Source organism: Antedon bifida, chromosome 5, assembly GCF_963402885.1.
Source record: "Antedon bifida chromosome 5, ecAntBifi1.1, whole genome shotgun sequence".
Taxonomy (NCBI): Eukaryota; Metazoa; Echinodermata; class Crinoidea; order Comatulida; family Antedonidae; genus Antedon; species Antedon bifida.
The window spans coordinates 28,078,045-28,102,220 of NC_136230.1; the positions used below are offsets into that span (position 1 = coordinate 28,078,045).

The following is a 24,176-nucleotide window of genomic DNA, read 5'->3' on the forward strand; positions in this document are numbered from 1 at the left end:
CAAAGAATAGAAAAATAATGACATAGAGTATACTGTTAATCTTTATTTTCCACAATGTCCTGGTGTGGCAAGCTTAAGTTTTATCGTAAAAGAAACTTTTGGTATATACATTAAATACTTAAGATTTTCCTTGACGCTTAGTACAATTTTAAAATTTACTCTCCTAAATAAATTAAAGAGTAATTTTACATAATTAGATATAAAAGAAATTAAGAAAAACATGATAATTCACAATTTATGATATTCTTTTATCTACTACAATATTGCTTTTTACATATATAAAAAAAATACAGAATTTACAGAGTAAATGGACGTTTTTAAGCTAAAAAATTAATTTAAAAAATTGTAAATATGCTTTTGGTTAATTAAAGGTATTATGGCCAATCGAGAAGTGTGATTTTATTATTTTTCAAGGTGTCATACTGTATTTGAATAAAGTACAAAATGCAATACATCAGTGTTCACAGATAAAGACCCATTATGTCCTGTTAATTAGCATTTAATACTGTAAATACTTTTGCTGCTAATGGCGCCCCATATTAATTATTATAAGAAAATAACCAGACCCACGAGGGAGTTGTGGTTTCTTTTTAACCAAATAATGTTGTATACATTATATTTAAACAACATATAAGTTATTGCCTTCTTGTGAAAGGCAATTTCAAATGTGTATATCAATTATCATTTATTATTATTCAAAAATTGCTATAATGAAACATGATGGAAGGAAAACCATGTTATTGCTTCTTTTTAAGCTAATTGCTAAAAGGTAAGTTAAAGAGTACTTCAATGTTGGTTAAAATCCTCAGATAGAACTTAAAATATCAAAGTGATTATACTTATTAAGAATATATTTTGATCTAACTTTCAATTAATTGTTACAAATATTTATTTAAATCTGAACTTTATCTTTAAATTATGTCACAAAACAATTGTAGAATTAACTAATGCTTTTACGAGATATAAAATGCTGATGGTACACATGAATGAGCACCTGCCCTATGTATTTAAATTCTGGGTACAAATCACCACAGTTTACAATTTTTCTTATTCTAATGACACACATATGTAAATAATAATTATGGACATTATAAAAATTCAGTATAAAAATGGATAATTTAAAAAAATTATAACACCTTAATTGTAATACTTTTAGTAGTTACTGACATCTGATATTCTTTTAGTTCAAAAGTCACAATTAAAATATATTGTCATAACTGAAGTCTTTGTCAACAATGTTTAAAAAACTATTTACATTACAAGGTATATTAGATGTGGAATACAGTATTTATAAAACCTTTTTGCATAAACATTTAGAGACAGTAAATACATTACAGGACGATTTGAAATGCATTTATACAAAAATACTTTATTTTGACAAACTGAAGAACGTTTTATAAAAAATGTACCATTTTGGTCTCATCTAAGCGTTACATTAATTATTCATATCGCAAGTTTCTGAATGGAATGTTTATCAAAACTATGGAAGTATTTTATTTATATTTTCATTCTTTTAATAAATTAATAACTATATTTTTACATATTTCGATATAACTTTGATATTACACATACTCTTCTTCGATTGTATGGTTTATATCTTGAGATATTTTTGTACAAGAATCAGAATCGGAGTCTTGTAATTGTGAAATATCTTTAAAAACTCCAACTAGTTTCTCGAATGCTGGTCCCCAGTTAAGCAACTGATCCCAGTTAAATAAACCGTTACGTTTTGAATGCGGAAGATCGTCTTCCGACATGAACAACGTACTTAATGATCCTCCAATCGAATTAAAACCTTCGTAATTGTAAGCGACCGTAGAGTCATGATCAATTTCATCGGTTTCATTTTCTACTTCCGCTAACCGCGAGAATATTAAAGTCCCTGGTTCGAGTTCATTTCTCGTCATAGGATGTTCGGACTCGGATTCAAATTCCGAGCATGTGAAAGAGTCATTGCTCTCGTCTGATGTCGAGTCAGGCGGTTCTAACAGACGAGTTGAATCAATAAGAACGCTGCTCTTCACCCCTGTTTCGTCACCACTACTTAACGACGATAAATTGTCCATAGTACTGGCGTGACTGCCCATCATGAGGTCAGGTCGCGCAGTGTTCAAACGCTTAACCTCGTCCACAGTCAAACCAACTGGTGCATCGTTGGGAATACTATTTGGAGTGCGCATTTTTGTCTGTGATTGCGATTTTAAGTTTAGTTGATTCAATGCTGGACTTGAAGTGCGTACAGTAGGGGCGCTATAAACGCTGTGTTGCTCGCTTGTAAGACTATATTGCGAATTAGCCCTCTTTTGTAGCAAGTCCTTTGTCGGTGATGTAGGCTGGCTATTGTGCACTGGACTAGCACGAATGTTTGGTTTAAAGCCTGCCGGACTCTGCCTAGCTGACTGTACTGGTGTACTTTCAGTCGGTAGGTAGGGGCTAGCCCGTAACAATGGATTCGGACTTTGCCTGGACATTTGGCTAACTGGACTCTCACGATGCATACGAGCTAATAGTGGATTAGGACTACGTTTTCCATGATTATGTTTTCTACTCCTTTTATCCATGTTGTGATAATTTCTATAATAATATGTCGCTTCAACATCTGAGGGCGCTATACTGCTAGCGTTCTCAATATCATAATGTTCAGGAACTATTTGTTCATCGATGTTGTCTTCTATCCCGATGGTAACGTCATCTGTTTCCATTATCATATTTCTAGAAATTGGGCTTATATTTGGATATTTATAACGATTAGATTCATTTTCTAATATGTCTGGTTGTCGAAGCGTAATTTCCATATGACCTTTGACCATCGAAGGGTCATCAAATGCCATATTGTAGTGACCTGGTTGTTGATTCATATCATCCTCAGTGCTTGAGAAAACCGAAGGACCGTTTGGTATTCCAATTTTCTTCTCCTTTCGTCGTCTCCAGAAGATGAAAAATAATAATGCAGCAATGATTCCGGCAAGAATGATAAAGACAACGATAAGGATGATAACAAGCGAATTATCGGTATCACTTGATGAAACTTGGCACATCGGCGCACTTACATCATTACCAACACAATCCTCATTTTCTTTACAGAATGTATCACCACATTTTGTTTGTGATGTACACTCGTAGTGCGTTCCCTTATCAATGCACGTTTCAGATTCAAGACATGGGTTTGATACGCACAAATCAACACCGACGCATCCCTTGGCAGCATTGTCTGATACGGTAGCTTCAAATGCTTCGTTACTGCCATCAAAGGGCAGCTCTTCACCATTTAAACTAAAGCTGTCCACGCAACCGTCAAACCCTACAATGAAAACAAATTAATAGTAAATAATTAATTAATACAACAATAATAAAACTATTGTAACCATTTGTTAATATAGTTTTTTCAATAAATATTGTATATTAAATTTGTTATCAAACGAATGAATATAGACACTCAAAAAGACGTACCACTGACTGATATTCCATCCACTATAAGATCATCCTTTGTGCCACCAAGTGACATCAAACTGACATCAACACCAGCAAAGTCTGGTGGTGTCTGGTCAAAAGTCTTGCTCTCGACTACTTCATCAAGACTGAGGGCAATATGGCGATTGTCACGTGTAATGCTGGCATTGTGCCAAGTTCCGCTCTTACACTTTGGGTTTGATATGGTAATGCCACCAATGGTAGAGGACAACGATCCATAGGAATAGGTTAACTCTCCATTTACAACCTAAAATATAATTTAAAAAAATATAAGAGTGGTTAAGTTGAACATTTTAGACTTTATTCTTATTTGATGACTACTATACCACTTCCACAAAATTTCCAAAGTTTAATACACCAAAATAATCAATTAACCATGACCAATTGATTTACCTGTAGCAAAGTGAACTCCTCTCCTGTCTTCACTAACAACAGTAGACCATTATCAGCTTGGGTACGGAACTGAATCGTCAATGATTGTTTGTCGGTCGCTCTTCGTTTGCGATTGTTGGTTTTTGCAGAGTCTAGTTGTTGTTGTCTTTTATAACTTTCCTTTACAGTGTACTCCACATACGCACCTGAACCAAATGACACTGGCGCAGGAACTAGAGAAGAACAGAATAAAGAGTTTGATTAAAAACTAGAAATTTTATAAAACCTTTATTCAAAGAAAATGTAAAATATAAAAATATATTTATCTATTGAGAGTCACTCATTGGAGTAAATTGTTTTTGTAGTTTTTGAACAAAGTTTATACAGTAGAACTCTCCCTTTCAGACACCCCTATTAAGGGGTAATATATATTTTAACACTGCAGCAAACTTCTATTAGGGGACTTAACTTTCGGGACATAACCGTACCTTCATTGCAAGTAACACCTGCTGTCCCGTCTTCACAATCGCATCTGTATGACCACCATTCATCCACACATACACTTTGTCCCGCACACGATTGCTCATTGCACATGGTCAGATCTCGGGGACAACCTTCAATTGTTCCTTCAGACCGCAAAATGTTGGTGTCGCCAAGACGCTGACCATTAATGTAGATGTCACGTACGCAGCCAACGAAATCAGCGGTGGAGACTTGCCAATATCGATCCGTTACGTTTTTGATCGACATTACGCCACCAATGCTAACTGGTACACCTTGCAAATTTAATCCTCTGAAATGAAAACATTATTACAATATTAAATTTCAAAATATATTTTACATGATCTCTTAGTAAATTCATTACCATTTAGATACATTCTTTCGAGTGGAGGTCATGAATTGTAGCCAAAGACCCAAACAGAGCCAGATTCTTAACCTGGGCTTCTGTGATAGTTGAACAGGTAGAGGTCAATTTGTGTATTAATTTAAAAAATCATATATACAGTACATTATTTTATGTGTCCTAAGGGATTTGATTGATTATTATAACTTTACACCAAATTGTAACACATTAAAACAAGCCGACATGTCCTTCAAGTTTCCAAAAAACATTGACACCAACTCGTGGCAAAGTCACGTCTTATTTGTACACATCTGTATAATGCAACGCAAACATCATACTTAATTTTCTCTTCATTCGCATCACTTCCAATCTGGAATGCTAACTATAAAACTCATGTCCCAATAGCATTTGTCTTCTACTTGTTAATATTTTGTTGTTGTTTTTTGTTCCCAGGCTAAGAGTAGTATTTATATTTACTTTTGATAATTCTTTTAATTTTTGACTTACCGGGCAAGATTTGCTGACCTAGAGGCACGGCACATGTTGGTAACATCAGGGCTAGGGCAGTCAGTGTCAAACAAAACCAAGTCACAGGTCTAAAATGAAATAATTAAATAAAAATTATCTTTAAAATGCAAATTGTTTATTACAGAAGAGTACAGGACTACAGAATAACTTTTAAGTTTGCATAGGTGAACCTTCAGAACCCACAGTATAAGTCTCATTTTAATGAAATATTTTTCAGTTAAACTAAAAATTAATGAAGATTTTATCTGGGATTACCATGGTTCTCGGGAAACTAGGCCTACCATGGTGGCCGACAAAGTAGCCCGATTGCATACATAGAAATTACATTTTGTGCTATAATAGAATACAGCAATAACAAGATTGAATGATAGAAAAAAGAACAAGCAAGCAATTAATACTAGTACTGATACACCTGTGCTGTGCAAACCTGTCAAATTAACTTTACAATGGAATTGATCATGTAAAGAATACTTTGACAATCACAACTTGGGAATGAGGACAACTATAAATACTTTAGCATATGTCTAATGTAAAGTGCTTTTACATTCCTGTTCTGTGTTGTGTTCTTGTATGAGCTGATATAACTACGACCATGGAGAAATAAGTTAGCTATGACATTTTAAATATTTATATCAATGTTGGCCTATTTCCTAAAAATTGTTCATCCAAATATTCTTCATCCTATTATTACATCCAAATGATTACATAATTTCTAATGATAAAAATATTCATCACATAACCACATATGGTTACATAATTCCTAATTATGGGCATGTCACACTATTAAAAAAAAAAGAAATGACGGTTTATATTCTGCATATCAGAACAATTACTGTTCTCATTATGTTTTGTGTGCAACAAAATGTATTAGACGTCTCTATTTATGATTAACTGTAACATAAAAATCTGAAATGTCTGCGATGTATCAACATCATACCGACAATAATGTTTATTATGATTGGTAAGCATGAACGTGACATAAAGTCGGTATCTTGCATGGTAACTTTGATACAAACACTCTTAATAGCGCTAGTAATTTGGTTATAGTTGCGGTGAAGCGCTAAAGATTATGTCTTCTGTGACCAGTTAACTGTTGTACTAACTTTCTCCTGCTAATTCTACAATGTAACCTTGAGTGGTTTTATTCCCTCACAATTTATAACCTAGCCCCCAAGAGGTGTGTTTAAATTGAAAACAGCAACTACAGAAGGGAGGGTAATATTCAGTGCATAGACATGATGTGATCTGTTAAATGAGAATCTAATGTTTCCATGTTTTATTTGTATGGAACGTGACCAAATAAATTGTATCAGTTTGGATGTAACTAACAAGAGACTGATTATAAATAATAAACAATGGAGAAATATTAATAAATTATGAAATTGTCCCTATATTATATGTAATCAAAGATAATATTAATTTCTACTTATGTATGTAGGCCTACTGATTATATTTTTACAAAACATTTTATGGATGTAACTAACAAGAGACTGATTATAAATAATAAACAATGGAGAAATATTAATAAATTATGAAATTGTCCCTATATTATATGTAATCAAAGATAATATTAATTTCTACTTATGTATGTAGGCCTACTGATTATATTTTTACAAAACATTTAAAAAAAAAATTAAATTTTTATTAAAGGATTATCTCTATTTTCTATAACTAAAATCATACTTTATTGCATTAACAAACTGTACAGTTATAACAAGATCCCAAACAATTGAAAACAACTGTAGTATATATTTTAACCGTAATCTTGGATTATGCTTTAAACAAATAATAATTTAAATATTATATGAAAATCTATTTTACAATTATATCCAAGAAAAATAAGGATTCCTAAATAATTGTAATAATTCTATGAATGAAACGTGATGTAGCCGTTTTATAGTAGCAAGCTTAATTTAACTTTACTGTCTTTTTCCAAAGCAAACTTATCATCTAAACCTTCGATCCCAATCAGAACTTTATCACCCATAACCAAAGGTAACATCCCTCTCTCCTAGGGATGAAATCTAACCCCCTTCTCTATGCTTTGTCAGAAACTAAAGTAGCTAAACCTTCACCTAAACTAAGCATACAAGAAAGAAAAGTATAACCAAGCTTTATTGTACTTCTTGATAAAAACAGTCTTATTCCCTGGGTGAAAATTTGTCCCATTCTCATCTTTGTCAGCAGAAATCACAAATTAAAATCTCACCTAGATTGTCATTTAAACCTTGTAAAGACCCCAAGAGAATGTGTAAGATTAGCCTCATACCAAAAAGTGTGAAATAAAAAACCTTGATTTGGTCACGTTTTCAAATTGAATGATTTTAACAATTTTATTAAAAAATTAAATATCTAGTTTTTGGAATTACTAAATTGTTCAATACTTCAACTTTTATCAAAATCAAATGGTTGATAACAAATTGAATATTATAATTTACTACTATACTACTACCAGAATTTGGAAACATAATGTATAGTTCACATGCACCCGATATGTTAATGATAAAAACACATTTCCATAATATAGAAGGATTATAATATTTGAATTTCTGATTTATCAATTTATTTATTATCTAAAATTGACCCTTTATTGAGTTATTTCTAATTTCAGAAATGCGACCAATTTTAACAAAAATGTGTTTTTGTACAAAAGAAATGTTAAAAATAAATCAATATCAAAAGCTGTTGTTGTGGAATATACTATGAAAGATAATACAATATAAAATTTCTATTTTATAATACTGTACATCTGTTAATGTTCCATAGTGTTTCATATTACTCCACGTTTGCCTCAAAGCTGTTTCTATCTGGTGATTCCACGCAGAATGTCAAGCTAATTACCTAAGCTTTGGAACCTGACTTTTTTATCGGCCACACAATCTAGATGCAAGTGATACCTATCATTCCTAGGCCCACAAGCAACTTGTGTTATTCAGTTGTTCATTTGATCCTACACCCTTGCAATATATCATCACTACTGGTACAAATTATATCTAGGCCGTGATAAAATAGTTGTTCAAAGAACACCAGGTGAGGGATGTACAAATTGACCTAGTAACACTACATTATAATGATGAGGACCTTTAACTCAAAATATTATTTCTAAATTCATTTCCAAATTATTTTCATTTTATTTACTTGCAGAACACTATAATTAATGCAGTAACCAATCAAACTCACTATATGTATCAACACATGCTAATTTAGCATCACAAATTTGCACCAAGAATTTTCATTTGTTTACTGCAGTAAACAATTAATTTACTGAGGAAAAACAGTATAAAATGGGGTAGAAAGTGTTGTTTTTTACCTGTTTATTTTGGTTGGCTTGCACAGTATGCCACTTCCCATCACTGACTGTCTTTGTTATCTTTAATCGTATGATGTCATCGCCATCAGAGTATGATAGTTGTAGTTGTCCACCAATAATCTCAAGTGCCAAGAAGTTTGAAGAGAAGGATGTTGTGCCATCATGGTTGTAGAACAGCAGAGCATTCTCTTGTACAGTTGTAAACTCAATGGTGATAAAGTTGGATGAAGATCGTATAGTACTAGAAAACTCCATGAAGGAACCGCCTTCAAAACCAACACTACTGAATTGGCAGTCATTTCCTTTCTCACCAAAGTTACACTCGCACTGGTAGGTTCCACCTTGTTCCCGGCAAACACCACCATTTTGACACGGTTGGGATGTGCAAGGCCCTTCCTCGCAGTAATTGCCAAAGTAACCCAACGGACATTCACATCGGTAAGCATTGACCAGATCAATACATGTTCCACCATTCAAACAAACGTCACCATTGCAGTCATCGAGATTTACTTCACAAAGATCACCAGCAAACCCACTTAGACACTGACAACTAAAGGATCCAGAACCATCTATACAAGTCCCTCCATTTTGGCATAAGACAGACTCGCATTGATCAACTTCTAACTCGCAGAGAGTTCCATGGAATTCAATGGCACATTTACATTCAAATTCACGGGTAGTGTTTCGTGCAACAATAATAACCTCATTTGTATCCACAACGATTTGATCATTGTACATCTCGATGTAGTCGCTGCAAACTCCTTCATTTTGACATGGATTTTCTTGACACGGACTGAAATCAATAACCTCAATGTCAACATTAGATTGGCTCTCTATTGTGTTGATGTTACTACGGAAAAAGGCTGTAGCTTGTGACCGAGATATATACTGTCCGTTGCTTCTCTCAATTGCCACTAGAAGATCAAGACGGTTACTAGTCTCATCTTTTAAACTGAACACAATGATGCTCTCTCCATTATTTAGCAGACCAGAAACCGATGTCAGGAAATCATTGTAAGAATTCAAGACAAAATTTCTGGCGTTGGTGTTTGCAAGACGAAGTGTTAAGCTGCTTAATAAGGCATTGCTTCCAAATGATTCAAACTGGACAGAAAACATTGACTGAACTTCATCATGTATTCCATCATTCCCATTGATTGTTAATTGATACTGGTTCTCACCAGCGTGAGATGTCGAGTGCAGTTCACAGCCTGATGAGATGCTAAAAATCGAGCCACTACTAGGAGAAATTAAACGACAATTGAAGGTATCATCAGTATCCATGTCATTTGGTTTTACCTCTGAAATGAGTCCACCAGGAAAAGTGTTCTCAAATGTTTTCACTTCAATTCTAGCTGTTCGAGATGAAGAAGGATTATCATTTTCATCTCCAATTTGAACACGCAATGGTGACAATGATGTCTGCTGTGGGAAACCAGAATCTGAGATCTCTATTAAGAGAGAATATTCATTCCTTGCTTCACGGTCAAATACAGTGGTAGTTGTCAATATTCCACTGTTAGGAGCTAAGTTAAAGTTACTTCCTCCAGAATAGATTGAAAACGTGAATGGAGCTTGAGGTGCCACATCAGGATCGGATGCAACCAATGTCATAACAGTGGATCCAGCAATTTGATTTTCCAGTACTACTCCTACTGTAGTTTCCAGTACAGGTCCATTATCATTTACATCAGTGACAGAGATGACTACAGAAGTATATCCTGTTTGTGGTGGATTTCCAGCATCTGTTGCTGCCACAGTTAATGTGTATTCATCAATAGTTTCTCGATCTAAATTCTTGTTTACCGTTACCACACCAGCTGAGTCTACCTTAAACGCACCATCAATGTTACCAGCAGAGATTGAATAATTGAAAGTCCGGTCAGATAGCAGTTCATCATACTCTACAGCTGTAACAGTTACAACAGATGTCCCTGTCATTGCATCCTCACTGACAGTACCAGTGTAGTGATCTGACAGAAAGAATGGAGGATCGTTTGCATCTGTGATGTACATAGTAACTGTTGCCTCAGCAACATTATCTCCGTCAATTTCTCCTGCATTCTTAGCCAGGACTGTCAGAATAACTTGGTTTTCAGTTTCTCTATCTAGAGTGCCATGAGCCTTAGACACAAACAATTCTCCAGTGATTTCATTGATGGAAAATCCTTTGTCAGTGTTTGCTCCAACCAGGTAATAGAACACTTTTCCATCTTCTCCTTCATCGGCATCTGTTGCTATGACTCGATCAACTACAAAGCCATCAGCTGCATCTTCTCGAACAAAGAACTCATACTGATTCTGAATGAATTTAGGGAAGTACTCATTGACTCCTGTTACATAGATCATGACATGAGCAATTCCTTGCATGAATTGACTTGTATCAACATTTGTAGCAGCAACTGTCAGTTGAAAGTTTTGATTGCTGCTCTCGTAATCTAGGTTTCCTTGAGTTAAGATAACTCCAGTCTCAGAATTAATGATGAAGTAATCGCTACCGCTACCACCAATGATGCTATAGTAAAACTCTTCATTTGCAGCTGTATCCGCATCAGTAGCAGACACCTCGACAACTGTAGTGGCACTTGGAGAATTTTCGGCAATCATGACACTGTAGCTGGAAGGATTAAATACAGGTGGATTGTCGTTGATATCTGTCAGTTGAACTGTTAAGACAACTGTGGCTTGTTTAGAGTCCCACGCCTGATCTTGGGCAGTGATGTACAAGTAGTGAACGCTCTTTGATTCATAATCAACAGCCTTGATGATGCTTACAGCTCCTGTAGATGGATTGATATCAAACAACCCAGCATCATTTCCACTGGTTATTGAGTAGACAATTTCACCATTCATTCCGGTGTCGCCATCTGATGCAGAAGTACTAAAAAATTGAGATGGCACTAATTGATCTTCAGGTATCATTTTCTGGTATGGTGTTCCAGTAAATGAGGGTGCATACTGATTAGTACTTGTTACATAGATTACAACAGTACAAGTTGCTTCCATTTGATCTTGCTGTCCTTTATCTTGAGCTTTGACATAAATTTGAAAATATCTGCCCACGAAACCTAACAGTGAAGCTTTTGCCGAGATCGAACCTGACGTTAGATCTACATCAAACGTGGCAGAGCCATTACCTCCACTGACAGAATAAACAATCTCTGCATTAACACCTATATCCAGTTCATCTCTGGCAACAACATGTAGGATTGATTGTCCATTTCTAATGTTCTCTGGAGCAGGAGAGAAATAACTATCTTCCTCAAATACTGGTGGATGATCATTTGAATCTTGAATATGAAAGATAATGTCTGAATAATTTGAATATGATGGAATTCCATTATCATATGCTACTACAGAAACACTGTACTCATTTTGATCCGGCAGGGTACCTGGGTCTTGAGGAATAAATAGTATTTCATTCTTGATGCTAATAACACCAGTGACGCTGTCAACTTTGAAATAATCAGACATTGTCTTTAATCGGTATCTGACCTCTCCACCATTTCCTCCATCTACATCACTGGTCATTAATGTGAACACTGGTGTATTTACTGGCAATCCTTCATGTATCCACTTTTCATATGTGTCGTCAGCAAATACTGGAGCATTGTCATTGATGTCTACAACATTTATCGTGACTTCTGTTTCAATGAGATGAGTCATATCTCTTGCTACTACTGGCAGATAATGCCTAGATTTTGACTCAAAATCAAGATTTCCAACCACTGTAATCATCCCATCATTTGGATCAACACTGAAGAGGTCACTTTCACCGTCAGTACCGATAGCGTATGAAATAGCAGAGTTTGTGCTTCCATCGTTGTCAGTAGCTGTAACAGAGATGACGTATGTTCCAGATGGAGAGTTTTCATTAACACTTGCTGAGTAGATGTTATCAAATTTAATGCCATTATCGTTTACATCTCCAATGGTGACTTCTATTATTGTGGAGCCAGTCATTGATGAAGCACCCTTATCAATAGCATATACAGTGAGTTTATACATTGCATATTCTTCTCTGTCCAATGATCTTGTTGTGGTTATTTCACCAGAAGTAGAATCAACGGTAAAAGCATTCTGATGGTTTCCAGCAGTGCCCATTGAGTAAATGAATTCTCCATTAGTACCTGCATCAGGATCACTAGCCGTTACAACAACAATAGTTTGTGGTGCTGGAATATTCTCCATAACCTGGCCATAAAAAACGTTCTCTGTAAACACAGGTGCATTGTCATTGATGTCAGTTACAGTAACATCCAACATAAGGAAGCTGGATAATGCGACAGTATCACCAGTCCTTGCTTCAACCCATAGTTCATAGGTAGATATTGCCTCTCTGTCTAAACTCTTTGCAATTCTAAGCTGACCATTACTGTTAATACTGAATGCATCATCGATGTTACCACCAGATAGATGGTAAGTGATTCCAGCAGTAGAACTGGAAACCTGAATAGTGCTAATAAGACTGCTGACTGGTATGCTTTCTTCAATGTCATAACTGGTATCAACTGAATTAAACACTGGAAACTGACTATTGCTGAATCCAATGGTCACAGTTGCTACAGCAGAAGAGAATTCATTGCGAGAATCTCTTCCAGTAACCTCAACAATATAAGTTGAAGATTCTGATGTTAATTGTACTTTTGTTGTCACAACTCCACTAGTTCTTCCTACTTGAAACCTGGAGGTATCACCTGATGTAATCGAGTAAATTATATCTCTGTTTACTGGCTCATCTCTATCAATTCCTCCTATTGCAGCTACAAATGTACCTGTGAATTTAATATAACAATTGGGGAAATTAGTTGACTCAAAAATAAAATGTGTCATGGCGCTGTGGGACAGGTTACTGCAAGCCTGTATTATAATATAGGATTCTTTAATCTCCAATATAGATTGTCATAATGTATTTTAAATTTGTATTCAATTTACACAAAAAATGTAGATAGTCACTATTTGTACAATAGCTTTTTAATTCCATCAGAAGGAATAGTCACAATAAAAAAAGAAAACAAATCTCGGCAAATGAAAATACAATAGCAGTATGCGATAAGGGTCATCAAGGAGATTAGAATTTAAGGTATAATCAAATTAAAACCACAAATGAAGGAGATGATCTTTCTCATTACATTGTCTTAATGAGTAATGAAAGGATTACATAATAAAAGACAAATACCTGATGCACAGGTGCTTGGAATTGTAGAAGTGAACGATGCAATAGGGAAGACAGGTCCATTATCATTGATGTCTCCAAGATGAACAACAACATTTGCTGATGCTGTTCTAGCGTTGGATGGATTCAAGGCATTTCCATCAATGGCAGTGACAACCAAGTTGTATGTTAATTGAGTTTCTCGATCTAATATTCCTGCCGTGATGATCTGGCCGGTTACTGGACTTATGGTGAAAAGTGTGCCAATGTCATCATTAAGTTGATATCTGGAAATATAAAAAATATGCAAAGTAAAATATGAGCAGGGATGTAGGCCTATAGCTAGAAAAGTCTAATGTTGGATGGAGAACAATAAAACAGTACTTTTATTATCCATAGTTTTTCTTGGGTGTGTGCTATGTTGAAAGTAGGTTGGGTGGAAGACTTTGAAGTGAGTTAGGGTCCCGTTCACCTCCGCCCAGAACAATATAAGTTTGTTTTATGACAATAATGGAATGATATGAATACGATACCTTATATTTCCGTTATCTCCAATATCGGCATCTGTCGCACTGACTAGTAGTACATCCTCACCTACTTGAACATTTTCATCTACCGTGACGGTGTATGTGTTTGGATCAAACATGGGACTGTTATCATTTTCATCTCCAACAATAATGTTGACGGTACTTGTACCAGTGAGAGAAGGAGAACCTACAATGATAAATATATTATAAACTGGTGTTAAAGATTTACAAGTAATCTTAAAAGAAAGGCTTGCTTCAGTACAATGGCTAAAAGAACATTTTGTGCTTTATATATAGATATATATTAATACAATTTTAAGTGGTTTTTAGGCTAACAAATGGTACTACGAAAACAGAACAATTTATCAAAATCACATTTGTTTTTATACTGATTTAGATTTAACATATTTCACATTTTGTCTTTGTTACAGAATCATTCATCATTTTCGCATATTGCGTCTAGCCAACTAGTCTCATGCAAGTTATAAAATATCCCCTTACTGGTTGATGTCGATAACTTTTCCTCGGAGGTCAGAGGTCAGGGGCAATACGATATATATTGTACCTAGATACATCTCTTCTCTTTTGTCATTTATAGTCAAACATTATTGTAAAGCAGTCCAAATTCAGTATAGTAAAAATGCAGTACCATAAATGGAAAAAGTACTGCATATATTGTTATTATTATTAATTTACATATTTGTATAATGGAAATCTTAGGAGGTAAATTAAATTACAATTAAATTATATTGAAATGAGATATGAGAGGGTATACCAACAATTTTAATAAAAAATATAATTAGAAACAGTAGTTTGAGCAGCATATAATGCAAAACATGTACAAGAATTCTTCAGAAATAGTTGTGGTTGATTTTGACTTGTTCTATTATGGAGCTCCAGCTTTACAAAGAAAAACAACAACCTAACTAATAGTTTATGAGCAAAAGTAAAAGCATATTTTTGTATTGAATGAAATATAGTTATGTCTATAAATGAATTACAATAAATCTAGATAAAATAATAAATCTACTACTATTTTAATTTGTATTAATTCTTGTAACATGACAACATCCTGTTTTCCATCATATTTCTGACATGTTTCCACTGTGCTGTTGTCTTTAAACGACCCCCTCCTACCAACACCATCCCAAGGCTTGTAGAAATTGACAAGAACGTCACGTTTAGGAAGAATATAAAATGATGGAATGTCTTTATTAAATGACAAGAATATATTATTTCAAATAACAACTGTGAAGAAAAAAATAAGTATGCACGGACAGATAATGTTATAAAAACGGCAACATTTCAGCAGAATAATAAATCGGATTCTAAGACGGCTTGAAGCGATTAAAGTAAAGTAACAAACAACTGATGTATTATTGCAACAAATTTTTCGGTAAACTAAACTCAAAGCACCCCTGGTGAGAGACAAAACAAGTTGTTCCTCCGACAATAGAATAAAAAATGCCGACTGAAGATAATCAAAAATGTTTATTACCATGGAGATAAATGTTTATAATCTTTAAAAATACTTCCTTCCATCATTACTATAAAACTTTCATTATTATTTTTCGCAAATTCATGCTCATATGTATTCACGAAAAGTAGGTCGAGTGTGAAGAATCGTAAGTGCCTTTTTGATATCGTTTGACCTTAAGAAAATACATATATACACACAAGAAAAAAAATAACATAATAATAACATTAGTCTCACGCACAGTTAACTGTAGGCCTATCGGTAAATTAAGTCTACTTGTACGGTAATGATAAATAAGTAGATTTATCGTAGTGTTCATGGGCCTAGACGCTAGCTATTCCTATCATGAAATAGTATCAGGTAGTAGCCTAGGTCAACCAAGATGAACTTGAGGTTGCCTGAGAGCTGTTGCTTGGCACGTCCACCAGGCCAGGATGAGTGTACACCTTTACTCTAGATTCTGAGTTCAATCGAGGATATAGCTTGTGGAAATGATGGTGAAAATCAACACTTTCACAATTAGTATGTTGATAATCACTTTGACATTCCTGATTGGTTACTCATTGTTCTCATATTATGACTAATTAAATCTACTATTTAATTAGCTAGCTTGGGAATAACCAAAAAGAAATAAAGTATAATAATTTAACATTTAACAAAATTATTTTTAAAATATTCATCTTTCCTTCAGTTGTGTAAGAAAGTTCTATAAAAATTACATTTTTTATATCTCAACACTTACTTAAATTAACCATTTTGAATTTGGTCCTGACTTATTGCCTATCCCAAATTTCTCATGATTGGAACAAATAAACAAAAATCAAATGTCTTTTTGGTACAGTATATGGTATTGTACAAAACCAAACAAGATCTAATAGCCATCCCTAATTATCTCTTGAAATTTTGTATACACTTCATTTCCTACCTGGTTAAACAAATAAATACAATTTTAAATTTGCTACTAGAACTTTTTGGATTGTTTTTAAAGTACATAAACTTGCATGCAAAAGGGTGATAAAGATCTTTCAGCATACATTATTAATGTCCATGTGACCATCAAATAAATCACTGGACGTACTAATGAGTTAATTAGTATCCATGTCCACTAATAAACTGACCAGCCTAATCAATTTTATACAGGATGTCGAAAATGCCAAGTCAAAGAATGAAGAAGTAATTTAAAGATAACAAAATATTTCACCAAAACTGGATTTTAAATTTGCTAATATGACATTTTTAAAGATATTTTGTTACATATTCTTTTATCGCGGCTATTTAAACCATTTAAATGGAATAATTTCTCCCTGTTTACACAATGATTAAAGTTTAGCCAGAACTATGAACTTTCTCTCCTCAGTATGTCAGTCACAAAGGGTAACAAAGGTGCCTAGCTGTCAGCCGTCTTTGGCTCCTAAAACTAGTCAAGTTGAAAAGGAATTGATGTGGTTTATTGTTCTGGGATCATGCCCAATACTGCCTGTCAGCTGAGTTCGCTACAAGTTCACCATTAAACCTCAGGTGAAGGTATCTGTAATTTACCTGAATACAATGTTGGTAGATATATACTATATTACTCTCTGAATAAAACCCAGTTGTCAGTTGAGTCCTCTTTGAGTTCATCATGACAGGAACCTGAATAGGTTATTTGTACTATGAGGTTGTAGATGTCAGATGTCAGTTAGGGTGAAAGCGTATATGACATGGATGTACACAATTCCTAAAGATGGATCAGTCTTATTTTCCCAGGATGTAGAATATAAGAACTATTAAACAAGAACTTGCATTAAGTTTGAAGTTTGATCTTATTTCATGAAGTAATTGCTATGGTAGTTTATGTGAGATATGCATGATAATATAATTATTTTTAGTACACTTTTATTTCAATAGGAATTGTTAAAGTTAAAGATATTGTTAATTTTTTTTGTTAGGCTCAGTTGTTATTTTTTCTATATTTCTCAAACACAAAACAGGCTGTATACTTTAAGTACTGTTGCTGTAGTATAACTTTGTATACAAAAAGTAACTAGATTTTGAACTCGTCACTAGGACAAATTATGTTATCCACGCAAACGCAACTTATAAAATGCACGTTGCTAAACTTAGCACCACCGTGAGATATGTTCCACATACATTGTGATTTGGTGGCGCTCTCTAATATCAATATCCGCAGATACCGCAATATGATCAGGTGTAATACAGGTAACAAAAGATATTATAAGCCCTGAGGTGTTGCTAGTCTAGGCCCTCTAACATAAAAACTTTAGGCTCCAACCTTCCATTTCAATTTGTTCCACATGATTAGGCATGTCAATAGTCTTTTGTATGGAAAATACTTTATACATTTTAATGATACCTCTTTAGTATTTCTTCGCTAACCTTTTTAAAATTATAGGTCATCATTATTGTTATAGCATGATAAATAAAATTGTTACAATTCAACAACATAACAATAAGCACTATGAATTTAGCCTATTGTAATGGTATTTGGTATAAATATTTATGATGAATGTTTTTCAAGCCTTTTTAATTTGGTCATCAAATATGTCAACATTCAACAATAAATTCAAACAAAATGTATTTCACCAACAAAATATTATAAATAAAAAATAGTATTCATGGCCTTATCTAATATCATTAATATTTATAAAAACATTTTAGGACCAAGGGAAAAATTATTTGTTAAAAGTATACAGACTCCATTGCTCCCGAAACTAAGCCTTTGTCTACAGTATGCTTCCCTCTAAAGTATAAAGAAGAACATAGGTGTAAATAGTCAATCCACTAACTAGTCGAGTCCAATAAATAAAATAGATGCTCTCAATCATATTAAACTTTTCAAGGTACAGTAAGAATAAGATCACAAGATGTCTGTGCCTATTTTTCCGAACGGAACCCCAAAGTTAAACAACAAAATCGGTCAGGATTAATTGTAATATATCTCCGTCCGTGAGACGTATTACAAAATATCAATCATAAGTGCCCAAGTTACAAATCAAGGATAAAAAAATTAACGGACAGTTTTATTTTTACCGATAATATATCTCTTTTTCTAAAAAAATACAGACCCCCTAAGTTCTCCCGGAGCGACGAATCCATTTAGGATTAATTACCATATATCATAGAGCATGAAATAACTGGTTAATTACTGGACAAATTAGCCACTAATGTCCACTAACGTCAAGTAACGGATGTGAAAAATCCAATCGTAATCCTAATTTCTCAAATCATCATTCACTCCCTTCCTACCTTGGCTTCAGATATTAATTTTCTCTGGCAGCTCAAGGTAAATCACTACTTATTCTTTTTTAAAACTCATCCCCAGGAAAATCCCACACTCTTTGATTGTAAATCAATTTCTGACACATGTATGAGAACTCTCTTTTTGATGACATTTCTTATAAATTAGCAATTAATAAAAGTCTACAGTTTAATGATTAAGCAAAGACGGCCCATAAAAGTACAAATTAACTTATTAAGAAACAATTGTACAAACAAATCATTTAGGCAGTTTTATGTACTTCCACAATTTAACAATCATTATTCATTATGTGTCACACAGAATTATCAATAATGTTCTAATCACAGATATCTAAAAGAATCCATAAAATTACAGATTAAACTATTAGAACAAGTCACCAATTCTATGTTCTCTCCAGCTCGTGCTATTTCCTTTTGTTTATGTTACTCATATTTGTACAATAAAGTTATCAATAACCAATAGTATCATAGGGAAATTCTGTAACACAGGGTCACATATGTATCACATGAGATGCCTGTATTATGTTATGGTTTGAGTTAGATTAGACTTATGGCCTATGATACAGGTGTCACATGTGAAACAAATGTGGCACTATATTACAGAATTAGCCCATGAAACTGGACACATTAGCAACAGTACAGATAATTTTTAAATATACCTGAATGAATGTTTAGTGGTCGATTATTGCATTATGAGTGTTATTAGCAGTGGCAGACATGAATACCAATAACAGATTTTATGCAATAATACTTTTAAATGACCAAAGAAAGACAAGTCGTAAAAATGAACATTAAACAATTAGTAGAAATTACACTACCAGATTTTTAGGAAATTTACATTCCATATAAGTAGTAATTCTTTTCCAATAGCAATAAAATCAAGATTGCACCTAACATACTTTTATATCAACACATTGAAGGCAATAATACTTAATCACTAAAGAAAAGACAGGCCATAAAAATGAACATTAAATAATTAAAAAGAAATTACACTAGCAGATTTTTTAGACCTTCTTGACTCATCCCCTGAAACATCCCACATTCCTTGTAGTAAATCTTATATGCTATATGTTCAAGAAATGTAAAGTTTTAACATGTTTATTACTTAATAATTAACAACTTTGCATGATTTTTAATATACTTAATCACTAACCAAAAGACAGGCCATAAAAGTGAACATTAAACTATTAGTAAGAAATTATACCAACAGACATTTTGGACAATAAAAACAGAATCTTAGACAATGTCCTGTAAATCTTTTCTAGCCACAATTTTCAAAATTTAGTTAAATTAAAACACAACTGGAACGTCTAATAACTAAGGAAAGGATAGATCATATTAAAAATAATTTTATTAAACCAAAAATCTTTTTCATAAATAAATTTAAAATCAGTACCCTACATTCACTTGAGCTAGGCCTATTTACTAGCACTTTTATTGTTGGTTTCTAGTTTGAAAAGGCCACTTACAGGGGGTTTGTTCAAATCCTACGAACCACTGGCTATGGGTTTGACAATGTTTTACGTGCAATTTATCAGTTTCTATGTCGACTTATTTAAACCACATTTGACTAAATGAACATGTACATCCTCACTTCCAAGTGGGCATGTTAAATGTATATAGCATTTGTACATCATCGCGGATGTAAAAGCCTCAGTTGTAAACATTCAAATTGCAAAAGCCATTTAACGATTCACGTATCCTACTCATTTTGACCCCTTATTTAGGTTTCTATGAAATGGTTTTGAGGTATTAGAACATTCTTAACTTCAATGAATGCTGTGGTAATTTTGTTTATGTTCTACCATACTTTACTGTACAGTACAGTACATATCCTTTCATTCAATTTTTTTTCTTCTTAAAAGTAAAAACTAATGTACACTTATTTAAATGACAGCAATGTATTATATTGATATCCTGGATTCATAAAGCGCCTAATGTTGTGAAACCATCATTGACTGATAAACAAATTTGTATGACATTTCGCTCTACATGCTTTTATTATCTATGTATATCATTATTACTATGACCTCTACCACTACTATTTCAATTAAATGTGGGGAAGGGGTCTTTAAGAACGATTGTATTGATAGTTAAAGCCAACATGATATATATAAAGCAGATAAACAGATATAATAAATAAATAAAAAATAAAACATATTGGCACCTTTAAATCAAAACTTTAATGTACTTTTCTTCAATGTTTTAATACTAAACTGATTTAGATAGACCCCTGGGCAATGATTTCTGCTAGATTAAACTCTGTGTTTAACTACAGCGTCTAAAAGCATGAGTCTGCAACAGTTGCGTACACTGTTACAATTTGTTGGTAATCCTTTTACATGATTTCTATACGTTTTAGAATACAGCTTTGTTGTGTGATACGCCCAGCTTGCAACAGCAGGCAGGCTTCTCCTAAACCTCTTAACACATTTAGCTATTGAAGAAGCAGAAGGTAGCGTGAAAAATGATAGTTAAGATTTGATTTCACTTCAGTGGAATTAATCAAATTAATTTTTAGTTACTGAAGCTAAGTGTAATAAATAACAATAAATTCAAATTGATTGCAACATTTGAATCATTCAATTTCACCAACAGGAAGACTGACCATTTACCAAGATGGGTGAACCAAATAACTGACCATTTGTATATGAATAAAGTATATTCTATCATTCATAGCCATTAAACAGTGGCAGATCCAGGATTTTTAAATATGACCAAAAAGTCGTGAACTGAGATGTCCTATCTTTTCCATTGTAATTTTCTGCGTCCCACCTCCTGGAACCACAAGGACTAATATTTGATACTAAATGCACACATTACCATACCAATGATAAATTTATTTTTAAATACCTTTTTTTGAATGAAGCCTACAAGATTCTAAAACATATTTTTTTGTTATGTAATGTAATCTTTACAAATACAATACTGGAATGTGGGAACAGAAGGTCAAACTACTAATTATTTCAGAAAAGAGTCTTCTTTTTATCATCGTAATAATACATATTAATCACTACCGTACATCACACAATAATACATATTAATCACTACCGTACATCACACAATAATACATATTAATCATAGGGTGTTAAGAAAAGTAACCTTGGCTTGTTTCAACTTTGAACAATACCAGATATTTTTTTACAATGATTGTTTGGAACCCTGTTGGTTCGTAGACTTAACATCAATATCAAGGTATAAATACATTGATAGTTTTCATTCGTATTGACCCCGATATGTCGTTAGTCATCACGGTTTTTCTAAATTAATTGACATTGATATCAACATGTCCAATCAAGGATCAAAAGGGAAAGCACTTTCTTCCAGTTAAGTATTTTTTTCTCTGGCAATGGCATACGGTTTAATAAAATAGAACAACCAAAATCAACACCAAAAAAAAAATTGTTTTCATTGTTTTTTGCCTTGTATTTACTGTATATAAAACCATGGAGGAAAAAAAAATGTTCATAATTAAATTATAATGGGATTACTATTAAAATGATTTGTGCAAATATACATCTGCCAGTAAAAATAATAACATACTTTTCTTAATAATTAATCCATCTTAATATTAATATAATCCAGATTAAGTATTTAATAAAGGAGCATCTGTCAGCTAGACTAATCAAATTAGTCATCCCAATTAACTAATCTTAAGATTCAATTTTAATATTCACATCAATTGATACAATGCATTTAATAAATTGGGTTTAAATAAATGTATTTTTAAGTTTACATAAGATTGCCAGAATAAATTATTATAAATTGATGTTCATCTTTATAAGAGAAATATTTTTCATTTATAATGTAAGGCCTTCCATACAAATTTAGAAATTTAATTCATGATATTATTTTACTTACAAATATACAATATAATATTTAAAGTTAAAATGTTAAACTGAAATGGAAAAAAGGAAGGGAAAAAGAGATCACTATTAAAAACTTTCAAATTTTCCTGTCAACTTTAGAATTGTCTAAATTTCTTACGGCAAGTCTCAACAAAGTTTCCATTTAGTTAATCAAACATTGATTGTGTACTAAAAGGGTTATGCTAAATTCACATCTCAAAACCCCCTCAGCAAGATATATACAGTATTCTTTATATTCTAAGCAAATTATGTGCTTATTTGTTATTGAAGGCTGATATGGTTCTAAGCCCTATTGATTAGGTGCGTAAGACCCTCTTGTCTCCCTGGCTTAGCAGACGCTTAAGCCTTGGTCGGGGACAATACAGATTACAAGACAAACAAAAACACTACCAAATAAACCTGCCTTCATCTATGTAGTCTCTCAAAGAATTTATATTGGATAATTGATTTTCTTGATTTTTATGTGTCTTAATTTTGATAGTTGCAATTGAAAAAAAAAATACATAAAATAAAATAAAAAGTCATAAATAATAATAGTAGATTTCAATAAAAAAAATAAAATTTTTTAAATATATTATTAAAAAAATGACACAAAGGAACGTTGTCCATGCAGGTATGTTTCAGATGATTAATTTGACACACTGTCGATGGAAGTATAGAGGGCAGTATTGAAGCTTGTATAGTAACTATTGATAATTGTTTACAAATCAAAATTACTTCTTCCCTAATTAGATCCTCCATTACAATACGTAAAGTGAAAATTGAGCAATAGTGAATAATCAAACACACAAACTACAACACTCAATGAATTTGCTTAAAGTATGCAAATGACCTCTAGGTCGTAGTTGACCATTGTCTATTGATTGTGAAGAAGACAAATGAAGATAATTGTATTATTAGGTAGTAGACATTGGTTTGATTGACTAGGCTAAATCCCTCGACTTGTTGACTATTCAAAGTGAATGGAAAGCTGATTTATTCTCCAATTCATTATTGAATATTTTAACTGTTTAATGCGAGATATATGGTAATTATATCCCTGTAATGATCAGTTTCTCCTTGGAAATTGTTAATAAGTAGTACTAATTATGTCAAATTATTTATCCAAAAATATTTCACACCAAAATACTGAAGAGAAACTATTTTTATTTTCATATTTTTGCAAAAAAATAAAAAATAATTTTTTAAGTACTTTATATCAGCTACTGCTTTTACGGATTTTTCGAGAGCATTTCCAACTTTCGTAAGTCCTTGATTGGCAGCAAAGAATAATAATAATAAAAAATAATTTGTTTTTCATATTTGCTAAAACATATTTGATAAAGATGTCATGACAAGATAACAACCAGGCATGAACTCTAGTGA

General features: G+C 33.0%; 1 protein-coding gene across 1 annotated transcript in view; it reads right to left on the reverse strand.

Annotated features, from left to right (window-relative positions):
- Window positions 1-1,349: 1,349 nt before the first annotated feature.
- The window catches only part of LOC144841878 (protocadherin Fat 4-like), a 61,491-nt gene continuing 38,664 nt past the window's right edge, over window positions 1,350-24,176 (reverse strand). Inside the window, exons 5-12 of the mRNA XM_078698155.1 lie at window positions 14,214-14,394; window positions 13,705-13,967; window positions 8,526-13,300; window positions 5,195-5,283; window positions 4,332-4,636; window positions 3,865-4,076; window positions 3,451-3,718; window positions 1,350-3,301 (exon numbers count right to left, since the gene is read on the reverse strand). Coding sequence (XP_078554281.1) covers window positions 1,563-3,301; window positions 3,451-3,718; window positions 3,865-4,076; window positions 4,332-4,636; window positions 5,195-5,283; window positions 8,526-13,300; window positions 13,705-13,967; window positions 14,214-14,394 — 7,832 coding nt within the window. The 3' untranslated portion in view covers window positions 1,350-1,562. The remainder of the gene's footprint in view (window positions 3,302-3,450; window positions 3,719-3,864; window positions 4,077-4,331; window positions 4,637-5,194; window positions 5,284-8,525; window positions 13,301-13,704; window positions 13,968-14,213; window positions 14,395-24,176) is intronic.